This window comes from Austrofundulus limnaeus, unplaced genomic scaffold (assembly GCF_001266775.1).
Source record: "Austrofundulus limnaeus strain Quisiro unplaced genomic scaffold, Austrofundulus_limnaeus-1.0 Scaffold3, whole genome shotgun sequence".
Lineage (NCBI taxonomy): Eukaryota > Metazoa > Chordata > Actinopteri > Cyprinodontiformes > Rivulidae > Austrofundulus > Austrofundulus limnaeus.
In genome coordinates this window covers 6,351,188-6,373,447 of record NW_013952405.1, presented here as the reverse complement: position 1 = coordinate 6,373,447, position 22,260 = coordinate 6,351,188, and the positions used below count along the sequence as shown (strand labels likewise).

The 22,260-nt window shown below is 37.2% G+C and overlaps 3 protein-coding genes across 6 annotated transcripts in view; 1 reads left to right on the top strand and 2 right to left on the bottom strand.

The window, feature by feature from the left end:
- Positions 1-4,042, top strand: part of lhfpl5b (LHFPL tetraspan subfamily member 5b) — a 5,947-nt gene extending 1,905 nt beyond the window's left edge. Inside the window, exons 2-3 of the mRNA XM_014019804.1 lie at positions 1,482-1,718; positions 3,579-4,042. Of these exons, the coding sequence (XP_013875258.1) occupies positions 1,482-1,718; positions 3,579-3,589 (248 nt within the window). The 3' untranslated portion in view covers positions 3,590-4,042. The remainder of the gene's footprint in view (positions 1-1,481; positions 1,719-3,578) is intronic.
- Positions 3,722-19,443, bottom strand: srpk1a (SRSF protein kinase 1a). Of its 3 annotated transcripts, none has more exons than XM_014019756.1 (16): positions 19,350-19,443; positions 18,700-18,754; positions 13,818-13,948; positions 13,371-13,479; positions 13,077-13,164; positions 12,542-12,629; positions 11,698-11,804; positions 10,749-10,914; positions 10,620-10,645; positions 10,287-10,506; positions 9,275-9,646; positions 9,023-9,123; positions 8,649-8,756; positions 8,252-8,321; positions 5,308-5,400; positions 3,722-5,098 (listed from the first exon to the last, which is right to left on the bottom strand). In XM_014019756.1, the coding sequence occupies exons 1-16, from the start codon at positions 19,360-19,362 to the stop codon at positions 4,914-4,916; spliced, it is 1,932 nt and encodes a 643-aa protein (XP_013875210.1). In that variant the 5' UTR covers positions 19,363-19,443; the 3' UTR covers positions 3,722-4,913. The 3 variants fall into 3 exon arrangements, with proteins under 3 accessions (XP_013875210.1, XP_013875217.1, XP_013875225.1); XM_014019763.1 differs by having other exon boundaries at positions 13,818-13,945; XM_014019771.1 differs by lacking the exon at positions 5,308-5,400.
- Positions 19,444-19,762: 319 nt separating this feature from the next.
- mapk14a (mitogen-activated protein kinase 14a) overlaps positions 19,763-22,260 on the bottom strand; it is a 14,889-nt gene continuing 12,391 nt past the window's right edge. The window contains exons 9-12 of one of the 2 annotated variants that reach the window (XM_014019791.1): positions 21,738-21,817; positions 21,172-21,250; positions 20,905-21,078; positions 19,763-20,790 (exon numbers count right to left, since the gene is read on the bottom strand). In XM_014019791.1, coding sequence (XP_013875245.1) covers positions 20,726-20,790; positions 20,905-21,078; positions 21,172-21,250; positions 21,738-21,817 — 398 coding nt within the window. In that variant the 3' untranslated portion in view covers positions 19,763-20,725. The remainder of the gene's footprint in view (positions 20,791-20,904; positions 21,079-21,171; positions 21,251-21,737; positions 21,818-22,260) is intronic. The other variant, XM_014019782.1, reaches the window with a different exon arrangement.

The window sequence follows — 22,260 nt, the reverse complement described above, 5'->3', positions numbered from 1 at the left end:
GTTCCCTACATGCAATTATTAAAATAAAAAAATAAATGAACATTAATTATTGACATTTTTTGAGGATTCCCAAAACATGGCTCGCAGACCCCAGTTTGAGAACCTCTACTTTAAAAGACCACAAAATCAATTTATGAAATGTCCCAGGAGTCTTCGCTGCCCAAGCCTACGTCAAACTTTCTCCAAAGGCACTTTCTAAACAAAAACAAATAAAAAAAAATGTGGGCCACTGCTCTGGCTGCTAGCTTAGTCATTAAAAAGAAAAGGACTGTACTTAAGAAGTACTTGTATTTAATGTGTTATATTATTAAATATGGCCCACAGCCCTCAGATAGATTTTAATTTTGGCCCTCTCTGGGAAAAAGTTTGGGCACCCTGGTTTAAACATTTTAGTGCAAGTCTAAATTTGAGATGCTGAAGTCACCATGACCCGCTTCGGGCCCTCCATGTCTGCTTTTATGTGAGGTGTGACCTGAAAGGTAGTCGTCGTGGAATCAGGTGTCAGCACAACGTCTGACACCTCTGATGGAGGATCGCTTACACGAAACACGATCAGGTGTCAGCGCTGCTAAACTAACTAGACCCAAAGAAATTCTATAGTCCTAACATGCAGGAGCTTGTATAACAACACACCGTCCAATCCAGCAGGGGTGATTGACAAAATATAGCTGCCATCATGGATCAGAATATTTATTTAGTCAGCCTCACGACACAAGATCTCTGACCATAGAGCTGTAATGGCCCCTGATCATGCTCTGTTAGCAAAGGGGGAAAATTACTTAGTTTTTTGTTAATTCATTATAATACAGAACAGAAGCATGCAAACCACGCATAGCCAATCTCATCCAGTTCTGGCTTACAAAATGCACTTACATTTGGCCCAGATACCTCCAAGAATGATGGCTCTTTAATGGCCCAGATAGGGTTTGCCAYAGGTGGTCCATGCATGGGCCAGCACAGCATAAACCAAACCACAACTGGCCCGGTTGTGTCATGCCATCTTAAAAACAGCACCATTATTGCCAAAACCTGGCCCATATTCGGTTGAAAAACCACTTGCCGTGTCAGCCTGCAGTGCCAGCTTGACACCAGATCTGGCCCACACCTGTTTTCTATGTGGGCAGATGTGGCCCACGACCCACCAGTTGGTAATCACGGCTATAGGAGCTACATCATAAAGACATAAAAAAATTGAAGGTTGTAATTAAATCTAAAAGTTTTGTATTAGTTTTAGGGTGTGCACACATATGCAAYCGGCTCATTGTACCTTTTCATTTTTTATATTTCCTTTTAACAGTTTTATTTCTTCTGTTTAACAGTTCAGGACTGAAGATGGTAAAAGTTTAGAAATGATTTTTTTTTCATAAACCTGTCMTTTTACCAGGTCTRTTTAAACATTTTTATATCCACCTYCTCCACTTCAGGAGCTTCTTGTTATTTCTCAACATCAAACCACGTTTCTGCCTCCTTTCCCTCTGCAGCCGTGTTGATGGTGATGGGCTGCATGATCTACCCAGACGGCTGGGATTCTGAGCAGGTGAAGACGATGTGCGGCCAGAAGACGGATAAGTACAGCCTGGGAAACTGCACGGTGCGCTGGGCCTACATCCTGGCCATCATYAGCATTCTGGACGCCACCCTCCTGGCTCTGTTGTCCTTCACCCTCGGCAATCGGCAGGACAATCTGCTGCCAGACGACTTCCAGGTGGAGGGAGCAGGTGAGGGAGCAGGACCTTTAAAAACAGATGCTTTTCATTTTGTCAAACCAGGTTAGGATTATGATGTTGGAAGCGGGAGCTGTGACACAGTCGGCAAAGGTTGTTTCACTCGTCCGGCTATTCCAGAATATAACAGTGAGGGTTATTCAAACCTTTTGCAAAGAAAGGCCTTTAAAACAATCTGATCAGTCCTCATAATTCAGATAATTATGGCCGACTCRTTCATTTTATTAGATGTTGGGCTAAAGTCTGTGTGGTAGTACCTGTGGGTCATTCCTATGATATTCTATGAGCACTAACCTGCCTCACAAGATTTCATAATGTCACATGGAATAAAAAAGGTGATTTTTATTGAATACAAAACTAAGCTGAGCCGCTGCTCCTCCACGTCGAGAGGAGCCAGTTGAGGGGGCTCGGGCATCTGGTTAGGATGCCTCCTGGACGCCTCCATGGTGAGGTGTTCTGGGCACGTCCCACTGGRAGGAGGCCCMGAGGAAGACCCAGAACACGCTGGAGGGACTATGTTTCTCWGCTGGCCTGGGAACACCTTGAGATTCCCCCGGRTGAGCTGGCCCAAGTGACTGGGGAGAGGGAAGTCTGGGTCTCTCTGCTTAGGCTGCTGCCCCCGCGACYCAATCCCGGATAAGAAGAAAAAATGAAACGGACAAAACTAAGCATAAAAAATGATGCAAACCAATCTCACAAGTTAATTTCCAATATCCTTGGGTTTTAAAGGAACTTCACAAAGSAGCAGTTTTTCACACAAATGATGGGATTTACCAATGCTTTAAAGCACGGGCGTCAAACTCATTTTYACCAAGGTCCACATGAACAATACCAGGGTTCCCGTGGATCCTTAAAAAGTCTTAAAAGGCCTTGAATTCATCAATCCAAAAATAAGGCCTTAATTAGCCTTAAAATGTCTGAAATCAATCTTTCAGAGGTCTTAAAATTTTTAACACATTGTAGGTAGGATGACTTTAATTGGTATCAAATATTAAAATAATTGGTAACATTAATTTATTTTTTAAATATTCCCATTCAGAAATTCCCTTTTGATACGACTTCCTGTTATTTCACATGCAAATATCTCAACAACTGTCCATCTGTGCAATGTCAAATGTGTTTTCTAACATGTTAACAATGTTCTTTCCAAAAATACATTCATATTTCTTACAAAAATTTGATGTCACAGGCACTTTAAGGTTTCATCTACAGCGAGCTGGGGTTGAGAACCCACTGTGGGTCATAAAACTCCAAATTTTGGGTTACTAGAGGATTTCCAGAGATTAAATTAAGTTTAAAACTGACTGCTAAGAAGGTTTTTTTTTTTTTTTTGCTATATCTAACAAAATAGCTGTTAGATATGGATAAAAACAATTGGTCTATTATCAATATTTGAATAATTTAACCAAAAATACTTTGATTCATGAGTTTCTGCCACAGTTTATTATTAATTTTTTGTCATTTGTGTTTATTGTGTAATTGGTCTTAAAATTGAATTCACTTGGCATTAAAGTCTTAAAATGTCTTAAATTTAACTTGCCTTAAACTGTAGGAACCCTGAATATGGTGGCCCTCAAAGAACCAGTTGTAATTAACTTCTGCATTTCGTATTTGACTAAACATGAAACGTAACGTTTCTCGTCTCATTGCTGAGGCTGAGCACTGCTAACAAATAACTGAGCTCTTCTGTACAAGCTACAGATACACCTTCACAAATATACTAGCACTAGTTCGCCTTCAGAAGTGACCAATAAATATGTTCAGACATTTATTGCCACAGTTCGGTTTACAAGCAGCTGAAATGATTCCTTGTATACTGTTGAACTGAAAACATTTTCTCCACTTTTTCCTCAGAGAACACCTGAACACATCGACTTCAGTAGCCCAGCTTCATGAAGACACATTTTATGGCATAGCTTTAAAGGTTTTGATCCGTTTTTATGTCTCGCAAACATTTTCCTCTGTTCGTCAMACAAAAACTCACAGCCATCATGTACTGAACGAAGATCTGTTTTATTGAATGGYGTTGTACACTTCTGTAATTATTACCTCACAAAGTCTATGATTTTTTTTCTTCAGTGTGACACTAATGTAATTTTTTTTTTACCGTTATGTCTGAACAACATAGTTTACTTTGATATGATCAGTTTGATACACCATAACATCAGATCTCACCAAGTCTATGGTTAAAACCAGTGACATTAGTATCCAACAGTTGGCCACATACACACACACACACACACACAACTGAGCTCAAACACATCTTTCATACACTTTATTAAAACACAGCTAACCCAGCTAAATTCTTTTTTTTTTTTTAGCTAAGATATAAGATTTGTTAAAAACTGTACATAACTGTAATATACATAAAGGCAAACTCTTTGGTACAGATATATACAGTTTATTTTCTTTTGTTCCTCCTTTCCGTTGGGCTTCTTAACATTTTGTCTCGTTGAAACCTTTTACCACAATATACCTGAATTGTAATAGGTGTATGAGAAAGCCAGCCTCCCATGAAAGATCTAGTTTATCATTAACTACCCACTAAAAACCAGGTGACAAGTTGGTTAGGCTAAATATGACCTACTTCGTGACAGTGTCAATACGACTCTAGAGAGCCCATCTAAGAGAAATGCTATGAGTTACCACAGTCAGTGTAAATGTCAGCCCAGTGTGCAACTTCCTAAGCCTACTATACAAGTACTAAATGTACACCTTACATGTGTGATGTGAAATAAAATTATACATATAAAAGAAAAAAATACTAATGAAAAGGTTTGTGGGGGGGGGAAAGTGTCATTTGTTTTTAAGAGGACAAAAAATAAAGGCTACATATATCCTTGATTTGTTGGAGTTTTAGTGCAGGAGTGTAACAAAACAAGGATGAGTCTCCAGCAGCTCAGTGACAGGTTTCCTTTTGGGGTGACGAGAGAACAGCAGCTGGAGCCAAACATGACCACACATCATAAAAATCCACTGGATTCCTGACGTCAACGCAACAAGGGAAGAACAAATAAACAGAAAAGCAAAACGTACACTGAAGCAAAAGCTCAACAACAACAGTAACATAAAACAACAAAACAAAAAGAAATAAATATTAATCAGATATGCCCAAAGTGGAAAAAGTGATCTGTTGCAGTCTTGAGGAAAATGAGAGGAAAGGGGAAGTGCAACGGCTGAGAGTGTCCACTAGAGGGCGAGCCAGGGGTGGCGTAAGCAGTCTGCAGCTGTGGCTCGTTTCTCAGGGACCAGCTCCAGCATGGGAAGGAGGAAATCGGTGAAGCACTCGGCCTCTTCGCGGGACCACTCGTACTTCTCCACAAGCACCTCCAGCAGACCCCATGGCTTCAGCTTCGTGATGTGTTTCAAATCACCTGCAACACAAGGTAAACATACAATCCTGGATCAGAGAACCACAGATACAGGAAATAAATAATGCACAAAATGTCAAAAAAAGTTATTTTTCTTGTAACTATTATACATTTACCCATTTCTAATAATGATGTAGCAGCTATAACTATGACTCCAAAAAACGCAAGAATATGAGCTGYCAAAAATGTATAATCTTAGCTTCTGGTTTTACCTTTCTTGGTGAAAAAATCCTTGGAATATTTGCCCATCATTATGAGTTTGCGTGGGACACTCCCCAGCAGCTCAATGATCAGCGCTATATGGTCTACACAGCAGTAGGTTGTAAGAAAAAAAAAAAAGACAACATATGGATGAGACTGTGACCTGAACACAGGCCCACTCTGGGTGTTTGACTGGAGAGCTGAAGGTGGAGCTGACAGCACATCCAGTTGTAGACAGAAGGAGAATAAACAGAACCATCAGACATTGTACGATTTTCCTGCTCTAAAGAGTGAACGCACAATTTTTCCACATCACCAAATGAGGCATAAAACTGCCTTATTAGCAGTGAGATATTTGAACAACTAGAGGAGAACATTATTTTTGATGACAAGACAAAGTAGTTTCTACACTCACTGCAAAGCGATCAACTTTTCATATTTCATCTGGGATCATTTCTCATCACTCCTCCCAAATGTTATCCATCTACGTGCAGCAGATCATAACGACTCTTTGAAATATAAACAATTTTTGCATTTCATTATGTAAGACTGTCAGTGTCTCAGGAGAATTAAACATGATCACATATAGCAGCAACCATTGTTTTGGCAAATTAATTAAAATAAGAAATGTGACCCATCACATCGAAAYGAGGATTAAGTCCAAAAGTGGAATGTAAAGAAATGGGCAGATATAGGGTTTTGATTTAAACGTGTGTAAAAATTGCATTTTGTCATAATATAATGAATTAATGCCTTATCAATGTATCATTTGAATGAACTGTCTGAAATATAATCCTAAAATAAGTTTTGAAGCATTTTTTGAGCCGCAGCAACAAAAAAACCTGATTTTGAGGAAAAACACCTTCAAATTTAGAAATTTTCCCTGTGAGCTAGAAATGTTTTTGTTTCGTTCCAACTGGGAAATCTTAGTATACAAATAATATTTGAGGTTTCCTCTTTATATTAACATAAAAAAATACTCAATAAATTTACAAGAAATTAGGATTGAGACCAAACAGTAATGTATTATCAAAACTAACAAGACAAATTAAATCATATCTCTAGATCCACTTATGATATCAGAATAATCCAGGTATCAAAATGTAGCTTTTAAAGCCAGGAATCTGAAAATGTAATAGCTGGGTTTCAGTCATGTGAAATCCTCCTATTAGGTCATTTTGACCAAATTTGACTTAATCCTCATTTCAATATGAYGGGTCACAAATACTTATAGTTTTTATTAATTCATTTCATACAATAGACAAAATGTTTGTCAATAGCATCAGYAAAATTTCTCATGAACCACTGGTCGATTTAAATAAAACTTTATACATATCAGACTAATCAGTAACTTTGTAACAATCCTACTTTATAAGCAAGCACTTAWTGGTTAACCTTAAACATCAAAGGACATTTGATTTTGATTTTTTAGCATTTTATATATTTTTTAACTTTCTTTTATTGTAATTGTGTTTTTAAGTTGTATTGATTTATTATGGCCTGTTTGTATTTGTTTTACCTTGTGAAGCACTTTGGTTAATATTAACAATATTAACAACAATAACAACAATAACAATAATAACAATAACAATAATAAACTGCTGTGGAGGAAAAAGGTTATGTGAGTCTCTTTAATAAAAAGGTTGAATAAAGTTTAAGTACAAACCAAACCATCTGACAACAACTAACTAAAGAGCATAAGCCCTCCATGAGGAGTCTTTGGCAGAACTACTGACAATTAAATCAATGTCTGACGGCTCTGTTCAAAAGACATTTATTGAGCCGAGTGTTTATTATGACGCCAAGTGGCCTGTGCACAAAACCTCTGCAGGATCTGAAGATGCTGTCCGGACCCCTTCACCTTCCCATCCACCTTTCCCAGGGTGAGCCACACACAGAGGGGCGGCATACCTCTCTTGGTGAAGTATTCCTGAGAGTATTTCCCACTTAGTGCATAGTGGCGAGGAATTTTACCAAGCAACTCAATCATGAGAGCAAGATGGTCTGGAAATGAGGCACACCACAGGAGGAAGGAAGACAGGAAGTGACAGGGAAACAGTATGGAGATGAGATGACACTGATGCAAYAGAATTATTAGAAACAATGGATGATATATGAGAGACAAAACTATACAAATGTCAAAAGTTATAGTATAGGCCATACAATTTCAGAAGTGAAAATGGCTCAAACKTAGCCTTGAAAAGCTACATTCTGACACAAACTGTAGTAAACAAAAGTCAGACAAGTGAAGCAGTGATCTAAAAAACACAGCCACATGAACGATGTGTTTAAAAAAAAAAAAGGAGGTCAATACACAGCTGCCTGAAGCGTGAGCGTCAGCACATACCAGAGCAGCATCAAGTTAGCACACAATGTTCGAGCAGAGCAGCACACTGACATTTACGTTAAGACCAAGATGTAAAAGAGGAAACGTGGAGAGTTGGAGCTGAGGATGTGGACAGAGACGAATGAGGAAGTGAAGAGATGGCCTCATTTCCAGGGTGGCAAAAAATGTGGTTTGAGTTGTTAGGAAATAAACCCAGGAATGTTTGCATTCTTCATCACATTATTACACAACATTTGTTCTAAATCAGAGACCATCTGAAATCACTGTAATGGACTACTTTATTTAAAAGGTTAATAGTGAGAACTTCTGTGCAAAGTGCATCACAAATTACTGTGCAAAGCTGCACAACAGTGACAGACTGAACTTGCAGAATGTGAAACTTTTAAAATGTTAATTCACAGAAGTAAAACTAAAAGCCAAATAAACCATGACAAACAGTGAAGGTTCGCACAGAAACAATAACTATTAACATTTATTACTAAGAACAAATATCTCTTGAGTGAAGCAGACATTTCAAGTTCAGCCAAATGTAGCAGTTAGTAATAATGCTGCATAGTTAAACAGAAACAAAAATTCAAAAAGGACAGAAAGAGAGAGAACAATAATACCTTCATCTCTGGAATAATCTTCCCCAGAATGTGGCTCAAACAAGTAGTCACCAGTGGCGAGCTCAAAGGCCTAAAAAAACACAGATATGGAGACACTGCATGTTATCTGTCGCCATGTAAAATCTGTAGAAAACAAAGTGACTTTGATACTGGTACAACCATGTACTTCAAAGTAAAATCAAAGACACTCATTATACATCACATAAGGCTGAAGCTCATTGTTATCTTAATTCCTACAGCTTCGTATCATGTCAATATTTTAACTATAACTGACCACAAGAACATATTTTAGAGACAATTCATGAAAAGTTCATGTTTTGTTTTTTTTTTACTCCTATTTTCTACATCTATGGCAGAATTACAATAAGGTGTTATACTCATCAGTGCAGAGTCTCACCATGCAGGCTGTGCTCCATATGTCGGCCGGTGTGCTGTATCCAGAACCTATGAGAACCTCTAAAGACCGGTACTGTCGCGTCTGGATGTCTTCTGTAAAGTGCTTGTGCTAAGTAAAAGACACAAAGGAGAGGGAAAAAAGTCCTATAAAAAACTGACTCTTTCACTGACGAAAAAAAAACTGTGAGAGAATTAAAAAGAAAAAACACAAGAAATATAATTTGGTGTTGATTATKCTCACAGGTCTACTAATTGCTGAGTTCAAACCAATACAGCATGATAAAATTTAAACGCTAAAGCGCTTTATTAATTTTGGCATACATTTAACATTGTATACGTCCTTCGCTGCAAGGCTAGGAAACTTTAGCTACTCACCACCCAGCATGCATTTCCCAAATCTGCTATCTTGACCTTGATCTTGTCTGAATTTATTGGGTCAAGAGGGTTAACCAGCAGAGATCCTGCTGTTAACTTATCTACATCAGAAAAGACAAAAAAGGAAAAGTGTCTCATTATTTCAATAACACAGCTGGTGATTTATTTTCTTTTTAAAGTGGCACAAAAGAAGCATATAACTTTAAAAACCATTACATATTTTGAAAAATATACAAATTTTAAAGAACTGACCATTTCTCAGGCCCTCCTGAATTCCATAATGACAATCAGTCTCATCTTCCTCCTCCTCCTGCAAAATCCTTCGTTCCAGCTCTCCATCCTCCAGCTCATCGGGAAGATATCTTTCAGTAACTTCACTGCTGTGAGCCCCCCTGCCGTCGCACTCAGGGTCCGGCCCATTGAAATCTGTGGAATCCACACCGTTGCACAGAGGGTAGATGAGGGACTCTTTATGTTGCTGCTCTGRAGACTCTGCGTTGCCGTTGTGTTGGTCTTCAGTCCTAAACCTGGGCTGCCTCGGTTCCACCTCTACGTGGCCGTTACAGTTGGCCTCAGACAGCTCGTCTGGTCCCACTCTCATGTTGTCTGCATTTACACAGCACTCTGCAAGGTTGGGGGGAAAGGTGAACTGCATAAGACTCTTCAACAAAGTGTTTCAAATTTAACCAGTTGTGAACCAATATGAACTCGAGCTTTGATAAACTCCAAAACAAACAGTGATATCGATATTTATTGCACAACAAATTACAAAATTTGCATGCTAAAGTCACAAGATGTGATCTAAAAGGAACAAAATCAATTGAAGGTTGTTGCGTGTCAGAGTTAAACATAAAAAAAGCTTATAAATAAAACATTTTTACTGTAAAGTGGCTGCTATATCTTAAATGCAGTTTGTCAAAGTACAAAACACAACCAGCTGCTGTGCCTTCATTCAAGGTAACATCTGTTATCTTTTTTAAAGTAGGTCTGCAGTCAACAACCTGGGACAAAATGAGCAATGATTTTAAGTACTCTCATCTAAGTTATTTTAAATAGTTGTGCACTGATAAGGGAATCACTCTGTGGACCAAAAATATTAATTTAATTTAATACAAGCATGCACAACTAGCTATTTGTTTGCACATATAAATTAAAGTGTGAATAAATACAGGACCTTCATCAACAAGCATTACTAGAATTCATAGCTATTAAGAAAAAAAACAATTATTTTCATATTAACCCATAAGCCCTGTGATGCTTTTACCTGTTTCCTTGTTTTCTAGTTCCAGCAGAGACACCTGTCTGAGAGGAGCACAAGCTCGTCCCTTTGGGGACTGCGGGTCCTTTTCTTCCTCATCGTCCTCGCGAGTGTCTGTGGTCTTCTCCATCTCTTCCAGGTCCATAATGCACTTTTCTAGCAGCTCTGCCTGACGCTTCTGTTTCTTTTTTAACTTCTTCTTCTTGTTTTTAGACATTTTCACATTCTACCAGAAATATAACAGAAGGGAAAATAAAATAGATTAAAAAAGAAGCAGAAGATGTAAGCTGAATATTTATTTAAGAGGTCAATGTTGATGCAACAGATGAATAAACAAACCTGTTTTGGAGCTGGTGCTGTGCTTACTGTAAAAAGAACATTAAATGAGTCGAAACTCGTGACAAGTGTTTATAGGTTATTTGTGCAAATGTGTGTGTTTGTGTGTGTGTGTGTCTCAGTCAGTCATACTTGCTGAACCAGAAGGTGGCGGAGCCCCAGCCCGCTGCCACTCAGTGGCTTCAGCTGCTAGTTTTCGAACATAAGGCTCATCAACGCTCATCAGGATATTTTCTGGTTTAATATCTGTGTGGATGATCTCACACTTGGTGTGCAGGTAGTCCAGGCCTTGGAGAACCTTAAAAATACATCAATTGGAAGAAAAGGCGGTCATCCTTAAGAAAATATTTTTTTTTAAACATAAAAAACATTCACACAACGCTGATAAAGACAGTCAGTGCCAAGCTGATCTCTTTGCGTTTCCAAGTGTGGCTGAGTTTTAGCTTTACTAACTGCAGCATCACTTTAAAGGCATTTCCGACATTCCAGACTAAACAAGAAACTTTGCATTCAGAGAAGCAAAGAAAAATGTTTGATGCCTCCGATATAATTCTTGGAATGTGTCTGTTTGTGTAATTAAGCTCACTGCCAGAAGGAGACAAAAGATCCTCACTGCATGTCAGGATTGACTGCTCAAAGCAAAATTAACTCATTTAATCTGTCATAATTAAACACTCTATTTATCTTGTATTTATACAGTTTATGAAATAAAATATTGATGCATATGCAAGGGAAAACAAGTCAAAGCAATACAACCAAACAATGTAATCTGTTTTGAATCGATAGTCAGCAAGCCTATATATTATAAGCTAAGCAGTTACATGTCTAATATAATGAAGTCTTGTGATTTAAAGTGACTGAAGGAGTAAACTGTTCCTATAAGTCTAACACTGCTTCTTTGAAAACACTTCGCCATCATGTTGCGTGTCAAGATTGCGTTACAGTTTGTGTTCAATTATATCAAGCTGTTCTGCCCGGACTGGTTTCTACTCTTCACACAGCCTGGAGGCTACGTGGCTCACACTACTGTAACAAGTGAGTCATCCGCTTTAAAAAGGTGAGACCAAGGGGATTGTGTTACCTGTCTAATGATGCTCTTCACACAGGGCAGTGGCAGCCCTTGGTAATTGGACTTTATTATCCATTTTAGTAAGTGATGCCCCAACACCTCAAACACCATGCAGACATCTGAAGAGCAGCAGTTAAGTTCATAACCTGCTTCAAATAAAATTAAATTGAAAACTCTATTGAGGAAACAACTTAGGAAACATCAGGTCATTCAGCTACATGGAGGTGGAGTATTAGTTAATAGTGTAGAGAGGGACTCTCATGTTACAGCTGCAGCTATACCTATTATTCGTGGGATCTTACTCGGCCAAAGTGTTGCGATGGGGCTGAAGTCTGTTTAGGTCACACAAGTTTCCATTTACTACACTGACCACCTGAGGTTGACAACAGAAAATATATTTTACTCGTTCCTTAAGGTTGTCATTTTTAAGAGAAGAAACTTTTGTTGCTCAGTTGGGAGGCAATTTTAAACTCAGCACCATCAACTCTAAATCTCTTTCTATTACTATTACTATATAATTAGTTCTATCCTAATTTAATGACAATTTATTAAGTTTAAACCAGGTTTGTATTTTTACAAATTCTGTTTGCATCATTTCCATCATCCATTCTATATCTTTACCCAAACACAAAAATGTAGTGTCATTTGCAAATAAAACACATTTAAACAACCCTGAAACATTAACCAAATCATTTACATACAAAATAAATAACTTTTGTCCAAGTACAGAACCCTGTGGAACTCCACATGGGATATTACAGAGTTCAGATCTTACATCATTAAGCAAAAAAAAAAAAAAAAAAAGGGAAGAAACACAGGAAGCTTTTGTGATTTGTTTTTTTTTTGTTAAGGATACGAGTTCCATTGACACCGGAGATCTTGAAGTCGTCTAGCAGCTGAACCACCATCTCACGGTTGGGGTCATTTGTGTCTGAGTTTCTTACCTGAACACAAAGCAATGTCACAAGGAAGTAAACAAAATAAAAAAATTGATATTTCGTCCAGGGGGGCTTACACAAGAACTAATTTGACAAACAAGTCTGAAATCATGCAAACTGTAAGACATAATATGGATATTTTTTTAATTAACTTTAAATGCGTAAATGTTATTATTTTAAAGATGCTAGTCAAATTTAAATTGAATTAATCATACAGAACCAGGATACTGGATGCTTCTTTGAGACTCTTTCCTTTACAAATTAATGTAGTTCACTAATGTCACTAGTACAGACAGTATTTGTTGCACACTTCTTGAACTTCTTAATTAAAGTAATTGGCTCTGCCTCCCTTAAAAAAAGATCTGTGATCTCAGTGGGGTTAGCCTGGTTAAATAAAGATTAATGAAATTAATAATATAATTTAAATAGCTATATGAAGACAACTCTACTTACAGATTTCAGCAGTTTTATCTCATCCACTGCTGTCTCTGTGTAGTGTTCTGCACTCTTCACCACTTTCATTGCAACAAACCTCTTAACTCTGCAACAACAAAGTACGTCACGTTTGCCAACAGGAAACAACGTACAAGATTATATTGCCGACAGTAAACGTGAAAGCTGCGACCACACAAGTTGTGCAATAAAAGGCCTGATATTTAGTTATAATTATGTTATAGTTATATTACAGTTAGTTATATTTGTTTATTATTATACAGTTAAAATTTTGTCGCCACGTTTTTCACGTACTGGATGTCCCAGGCCAGCCACACAGTTGAGAAGTGACCCCAGCCCAGTTTACGAATTACATGGTATTTCCCGTTGTAAAGGTCTCCTACTTTTACATGGTGGTAGCCACCTAGAAGACAAGAAAATATACATCACTTAGACATTGTAATAGTTTACATTTGAACTCATTTACCTAATTTCCCTCTAAGATCAATAAAGTATTTTTGAATTGAATTGAACTCAGACAGCACTTTAATAAGATAAATAAAGTCACGCAAGCAATTTTACACTTCAACTTCTCAAAATCAGATGAACTAGAATAACTTTGTTTTGAATATGTTTTCCCAAAGAATATAATACCACCAATAAAAAATTAAAGTGAGAAATAATGCAATTGTTCCATTAAATTGCTCATGCTGGTTATTCGGAGTAAATATAATCCTCAGTACATGAGAGTGTAAGACTCACCTTTGCAGTAGTCATTGGGGTCCTCCTGCTCCTCATCATCAGAGCCGAGAATCTCCTCAGGTTCCTCGGGTTCCTGAGGTGAGGTTTCTTGTTGAGGCTGTGGTCGAGAGCGAACATTGGCTGGTTGTCTGCTGGGCAAACGGGACAGGTTTCATTAAAAATAAAGTCCTTTTAATAAACTTTACAGCTCCACCAGTTTTTTTTATTAAACTTTTTTGGGGACTGCTCTCTTCTGTGGTGTTGCCACAGTGAGCGAACTAGCACAAAGAATTTTGCAATCATTTTACTCTAATGTCCTTCCTGATTCAACCTAAGCTCAAACCCACAGCCTCAGGTTTATGTAGTGCTGACCACTGAAATAAAAGCAGCTTAATTACACATTTAGTGCATTATTTAACAAATTTCACAAAACTGAACCAGAGAATAAAAGTTTAAAAATGTCAAAAAGTATTACAACCCATGATTATCATGAGCCAAGTCTCAATGGCCTTTATCAGTTCAACGTCAAATGACTAAACTGGTGCAAATTTAGACCCAAAGGGACATTTTTACAGACTGATCCAATCACATAAAAAAACAAAAAATAATAAAAATAAAATCTAGAATCGCATAGAAACCAACARAAATGTAAAAAGTAACAAGCGCAGATATGCGAACCAGAAACCAGTTCTGTGGACTGGTCACAGGTCTTCATTTGGATTACGTTCCATGGAAATAAACTGAGTTTCCGCACCACTGCGAAAAGTGTCTGGTTTGATGCCAATGTAAGCAAATTATGGATTCAGAAGAATCTCTAATAGTCTCAATCTGAGCTCTAAACTTTATTTTAATGAGTTAAACTTGAAAAGAACATTAAACTGATTTTATTAGCAGATTAAAAAAAAATTACGAAATTATTCTTTAAATTTAGCAACACAAATATGGTACTTAAAATGAAAAAGCATACTCAGCTCATTCGTTATTTAAATGAAAAATAAACGACTATGCAAAACTCTCAAAAAATGTCAGTTATTACTGTAGTTATTTCGTTAACTTGCATTTGAATCCTTGAATAAATCGACTGCATKCAATCAATCATACAAGGGGAAGTTCGTTAATGCTTCTTGTAAACGTGCGTACAACAGCAACAATGCAATTGATGAAATAATTTCCCTCACAGATAAAAGTATCCATTCATTCCTACATTATGACAAAGCCACATACAGTAATTTAAAAAATACAATTCAACTCCTCAAAAGCCCATCGTGTCAATTTTCTATTATAAGTCAAATCAGAATGAGAGCAGCTTTAATACACCAGCTGTAAGAGAAAAAAGCTGAAATAATCAGTTTTCATAGCAGCAGAGGATGGRATTAGATGGTGAAAATAAATTAAAAAATATAAACTGAAATTTAATCAGATTACAAGCCACAGGCAGAGATTAAATGGTTTTGCAGCAACGGTACTTGGAGTAAGACATTTTAGTTGATCACACACTGTACACACACTGATACCGTTGGAAACTGATCAGTTCTTTTGAATGGGTGGGGGGTGGGTGGGGTGGGGGACACTAAATATAGGCACTTGGACTGTTTTTGACATGAACATAACAACTGGACAATAATGATTACCAGAAATTGGTGAAACAAATAATGGCAAACATTTCTGTCACAAAGTGAATGAACTGTTAAGCAGATTGTGCACTTATGGAATTAAAAATGTGAAAGAACATAATATATATTTGCATCATCCACAGAGTAGAAAGACATGCTCTTTTACAAGAGCAGTATCGGAAGGGAGCAACAAGACAGAAGAAAAGTGTGCAGGCTAGTGTGTGTGTGTGTGTGTGTGTGTGTGTGTGTTTATACAACAAATTTCAAAATGCTTCCAGGGAAATGAAATTCAGTTTTACTGTTTACATTTATGAAAAGAATCACGAGTGTTTCTTTTTAATTGATGTTGTAAACAGACAAAGAATACCTCAGCTGTGATGAAGTCATCTGCCCTWAGGCTGATTCAAAGGAAAAAAAAAAATACAGGAGTGCAGGAATTTCATGTTTAGTCAGTCTAAACACAAACTGATCAAATACAAAGTTATAACCCCCCCCCCCCCCCCTTCAGTACTATAGTCTTGGAGCCTTTGATTTTTTTGTATTGCAACAAAAACAGAYATTTAAAACCAGCTTCTACCAACATCATGGGATCTCATCCCTGGAAAGAGATATGCAAGATCCAGGCTATTATCAATACATACAATATAAATTAGCAAAATAGTATTTTATAATTCACAGGTGAATGGAATCTTAGAGTCTAGGGGTAGAGGATGGTCTGTACAAGAAAGCTGTTTGAACCTCCAGGTTACAGGGTTCAACAGATCCTATTGCCCGACTGCCCAGGGCAGGTAAAACTCATATTCGGGCAGGTGGGTGTGTCCTAATGCCTGCCCGACCAGGCAGGTAAACAATTTCTTTAATTTTTTTATAGGRCCACTTTTTCAAAATATTCTGAAAATAAATGAAGAAATATAGTGTTTTAAAACACACACAGAATAAATCCTCAAAATTTCCCCATCCCCTGTAGAAAATTTACGTCTTGCCGTCRTGTCGTGGGATTATTTTCTCCCTCCCTCCCACTGCACGTCGTGCAGAGCGAAGCTTTAACAACCGTAGTATTTTCACACCCAAGTTGTCGGAGAAAACAATAGTTTTTTATGTATTTTTACCCACAGAGATGATAAGATTTGGACTTTCGTTCAGTCATAAATCCATCTTGCTAATGTCGGCTTGTGCTCTGAGAGTGCAGAGCAGCAGCGGGTCAGTTCAAAAGGCTCACTGTATGGCAGGCCGATATTGCATTTATTCGGCTTCACCACTCAAATTCCAGTTATATGAAATTGTTTTATGACTAGATTAGACATATCAGTTATTTAGGATAAAATAATAAAATGTCTTCTTTTATTATTTTGTTTACTTATTTTTTATACTTGGAGATCTTTCCAGCTTGAGCTTGTTTGTTTGTTGAAGTTGATTTTTGAGCATAAGGGACACATATGATAGGTTTTTCTTCACTCTGCACCCTTTTAATTCAGGGTAGGATTTACCTTTTTTATATGGTGTACATAGATTGTATTTTTTTATAAATGAAAGAAACAAACAAATAAATAGACATCTCTTAATATATTTTGACAATTCAAAATACCTATTTAGGATATCTCTAATTATATTCTGACTAGTATAAATAACGTCAGATTTATCATCAAGTTGTAGGTAGACTCCAGTTCAAGATATCTTAAATGTCTCTTTAGATGAGAGAGGCTATATAAGATTCAATGAATGCAAATTGCAGACTTTCATGTTCTGCAAATTGTATTTAAAACAAAGCTGCTGCTGACCTGTTTTTATAAGCAGCCCTCCCAAGGCCAGTACTCTAAGGGAAACACTGGAAAGGTCTAAAAATGTTTATTGATATTTATTGTTTTTGATAAAACAATTGACAGACTGTGAGTGACTCAGTCTGCAATGTTTGCATCTGCTAAATCAGATGTTATCTTATGTACTTCTGTAACCATGTTAATGTTTTTGTAGTACAAATATAGTACACATTTTTATAATCAAATTTTGAACATTTTTGTTTCGAGCAAGTAACCTTTCATATCGGGCAGGTAACATTTTTCATCACCTGCCCGAGAGGGCAGGTAAAGAAAAAAAATCTTGTCCAAATCTGCCAGGTTATGCTAAATACTTTACATTTCCCATTCAGCCATACACACACTAGAGTTGGGCAATATTGGCAAAAAAAATTAATCATGATTAATTGTGGTATTTAGCCGATAACGATTAATTTGACGATAAATCCCCTGGAGTCCCTGGACACATGACCAATTTAGTGGGAAAGATTTGCTCTTCATACCAATCTGTTCCAAATTGTGTCAAAATTACAGATTTCAGGGTGTACATCAAATTTTAAATTGTGTTGATAGATAAATAAATTACAGAACTTTTTTAAAAAAATGTTCATCATATTTGAAGTATAAAGGAGCAGCGAGAGGACTCTGCCTGGTGGCATTAATCGTATTAATCATCAAGTGCCAAAAAGTAATCGATTAATGTTTTTCTGACGATTAATTGCACACGATACGATTATGCCCAACCCTAACACACACTCATTCAGTGCTTTCTAATATACATTTTAGACCTTAAAAAAAACATCTTTAAATCTTTTTTTTTTACATCCTCATAATTAGAATGCCATATGGATGCAGGCTTCTGAGTCATGAAAATATCACGGTCAGCCAGGTTGTGAATACTTTTCAAAATGCCATTTTCCTTGAAACACCATGCTTCAGCGGGCTGATGTGGGCTTCTTCATTCTCTATTTTTAAATATAGCACAGGCTGTTATATAACACTCTGGAGGATGTCACTGGTGCAGCCATGATTAGTAGATTTATTAGGTCCACCAAAACAATCAGTTCTAGAGATCACTGGCTTAGCTATTCATTTACAACTTAAAAACTTTCATTATTATCCTGGAATAATTTCAAACAAGTATAGTAAAGCATTAGATAATTAAGAGAGAAGATAAATGAATTGTCAGTGCCAAAACCTTACACCTTTCAAAATTCACCTTTAATGATACTTGTTACCTAAACATCATCTGCTAATTTTGGAAGTCCACCATCCAAAATGAGTGTTTTAGATGTGCCAATCAGTCTTTTGAAATGTTCAACTTTGGATCATGCACATGCATGCAGTGTTGATGCTCTTGTCCACTTGTCACTTGCAACAAGCAAACATTAACTTTAAGTACCCACACCCTTTAACTCCACACAGCTGACACACAGCAAGCTTAAAGGAGGCCATCCTGCACAACTAAAGAAGACTAAAAAAGTCCATACAACTCACTTTTTGTTGGTCTTTTTTGCCTTCGCCCTCTTCTTCCTGGCCTGGAGTGCCAGAACTGGAAAAAAATAAAACAAAAGACAAATTGTGTTACCATTGTTTGGATGTCTTTTGCTCTATAACTGACACTTGGCATGGATGAAGACTTATTTAAATCCTATTTATAATTTAATTCACAGCCATTAAACCAGATCATCATGAGCTGAAGTGTGTTGTCTTTGTGGTTAACAGTATTTAAATGTGCAGTTCATGTATTACAGGCTCCCCCACTGTCTGAACCCCATTAACATCACTAAGCTACACACCTAGGCAACCGGTCCTCTACAACACACCAGTATGACATGTAGTAATCTCAGTTACCATACTATATATATATATATACACACACACTACACAGTCGGTGCTTTAAGTTTAAAATAGAAAGAGCTGGAAAACCGAACGTATTGCGTTAATCCTGACACTCGGGCTAAAGCTAATGTCTTACAGAGCTAGCATAGCTCGTTTCAGCGCAGTGCGTGACATTAAACGCCGAATGAATCTATTCACCCCAATACCTGCAGCTGGGCTAAGCGTTACACGWGTGACAGCGAGGGGACATCAACTACACATGAGCAAACATTGCTCAGTCTGCTGGGTGTCGCATACAGATTTACCTTTCCTCTCCATGTTGGCTGGATTCGTAGCCTTAGCTGTTAGCTACTCCAGTGATCGAATGTTCCACGCATGCGCATTAGATTGCTGTGCCAGACGAGCTTCCCATCTGTGACGTTTGCGTCTGAGCATCAAACCACTTTTAAAGGAATTTTCTCAAACAATTAAGCTGCAGAAAACAAAAATTGCTCACTAAATATTTAGTATGACGCCACTGAAATGTAACTAATATACCACACTGTGCAAACGCCTAGATGTTGTCTAATTTTAACATTTTCTTTTAATGATTACTGCTGTTATTGCTGTAGATATGACTGCTTTATTTTTTACAGCCCTATCAATTTATCACAAGTGTCAATTACAATTAAATAAATGAAAAACAGTAAGGTGTTTTAAAATCAGGCAATACAGCACATTTCTCTTAAAAATATGTCTTTATTAAGTTAAAAGGACCGGAGATTGCAGTTAACGTGCATGAGCAAAAATAGCTTAAGAGGTCTTTTAGCTGTCTCTTCAATGGCACATTCAAACAGTATAAATAAATACAAATCCCTCTTTTACAGTTTAACGGTTTGGCATTTAATGATCATAGCATAACATTTCTGTAAACCAACAGCACACGAGTGAACACGCATCCAATATTGATTGTTTACTAACCATCACTGGTTTAAAAAACAAAAAAAGGCACAAATGTGTTTATGAATATTTCCCCTTTACCCCAGATCAACTATAAACATGTATCAGCATTTGCCATGTTAAGAGTTTAAAAGACATTTGCATAAGTAGGTGTTAACATTTGTTAAATTCAGTTGAGGGGTTCTAAAAGACAGCGACAACAAAACATGTCTCAAATTTGTCAAACAGCTAAAAAGCATAAAATTCACTACCATCTTATATCGAACCATTTACTTTCTTTAAATGCAAGAAAACAAGATAAATAAAATAAAATAAATTTWAAAAGAGTGATTCAATGCTGTATATGACAACCCAGTAGATTAGCATATTCATGGACAAAAAGCTTTTTGATAAATTACTGAACAGGCAATAAAAAAATAAAATACAACACACACAAAACAGCACAACTATAGGTCCAGGTGTTTCAGCATCACACCATCACAGTCACGAGTGAAATTCTACTCTGTTTAAAAATCTGAAAAATAAATTCAGATAACGGCAAAAACTGACATTTTCCAGCAACAGATCATCATCACAGTGGTTTATAAGTAAAAAAAGCTGGTCAGGTTCTTGTTTTCCCTGTGTTGGAAATGATGTCCTTACAGCTAATGAGTGTTTCTGTAATAAAGACAGCGTTTGCCAGGCAGTATGGTGGGTGCTAATGCACATAGTAAAAGGTCTTGGTTGAAGCAGTCGATTCATCTCAATCTACTTCACCTTCAGCGGTGAGAAGCGGCTCAAAACCACACATTTCCTCATAGATTAAACCTGCAAAGATTAAAAAAAGTTATGAGACTGAAACAAGTAGCACRACTACTTTGCCAACAAAAAAAATCTAGTATTACTTATAAAAAAAAACATTATAAAGTAAGAACGACATACGTTTCCACTCTACAATCTCTAACTCTTTGCTCTCAAAGCTCTGGTCCAGCGGCTTACACACAGGCTCGTCATCTGGGTCGTGAAAATAAGCAAAGTACGGGTGAGTCAGAGCCTCAGCAGCTGTTATCCTCTCTTCTGGATCCAGAACTAGCATCTTCTCCAGAAGATCCACAGCTGAAAATGAAAAGTCCACTTTTAAATAAAACAATCTCCACTCAATCAGTCATTTAATTGCTAAATAAAAAGTTTGTTTTTCCTTTGTGGTACCTAATGGGTTGGCACCAACAAATACATCAGCAAAGTCTCTCTTGGGTATGGATGGTAATGAGCGGATATAACTCCTGGCCTAGAAAAATACACCAATACATAAAAATTAAACACCAGATCAAAACTAATACATATACATACAACACATTTATTTTTAATCACCAAAACAAAACAAGTGCTGCTGGGAAAACATCTCTGAAAGCAGTAGAAACACTTTAACCACAAAGTCTGAGCTGCTGCTCTAAAGAAAAACAGTTTCTATATGTGCTGCAAGCATGTGAGACACCACATCACCGCAGTATTTAATCTGGAACTCATGCTTGTGGGTGTATAAGTAGCAATACGTCTGTTTTTTAAACATGACAATTAATCCTGTAATTTTTCTACCTCAAAATACAAAGTTACACTGACTTTGGTTTATTCCCTTGGAACAAGTTCTACATGAAGTACTGTCATGAGTGGCCTACTCAACATCAGTGCAAAAATATTAAAGAGCAGAGAAGCAAAGTGTCTGCCTTCGCTGCTTCTTGTTCCTTCCAAACACAGCAGCTGTGGGTCCTTCTCACCTCGAGGCTGAGCATCCTGTTTATTACAGTTGCAGGGGGTGTTCCTATCAGACGCATTATCTGCTGAAGCTGGTTTATATCTACAAAGCTCATGTCAAGGGGAGTATAGCAACAGAGCAGAGTTTGGTAAGTTGTTCTCAACCCAACATTGTGCGACGTAACCTTTGGTGCACTACAATGTTGTGATGAGAAACAAAGCTTTGAGAAAGAAAACAGTCCATGTGCCACAGAAATATCACAGCAAACACTTCATTCACTCATTTAAAGAGGCAGCAAGCACATCTTAAAAGGGATCCGTGATTAGTTGTAACATTAGACTTTATTTGATAAACATTCATTTTAACTGTAAAATAAAGACTGTAAAAATACTGTAGGATGTTTAGTTTTGTAATTTTTAAAATATACTTTAACACGGACCGAGCCATTTTATTTACACACAAAGTATTCTGGGAAATGATAACGTGGATAGGTCCTCGGTGCAAGGCTGCTAGCGAGCTATTTCCACCCTGAAGGTTAATCTTGG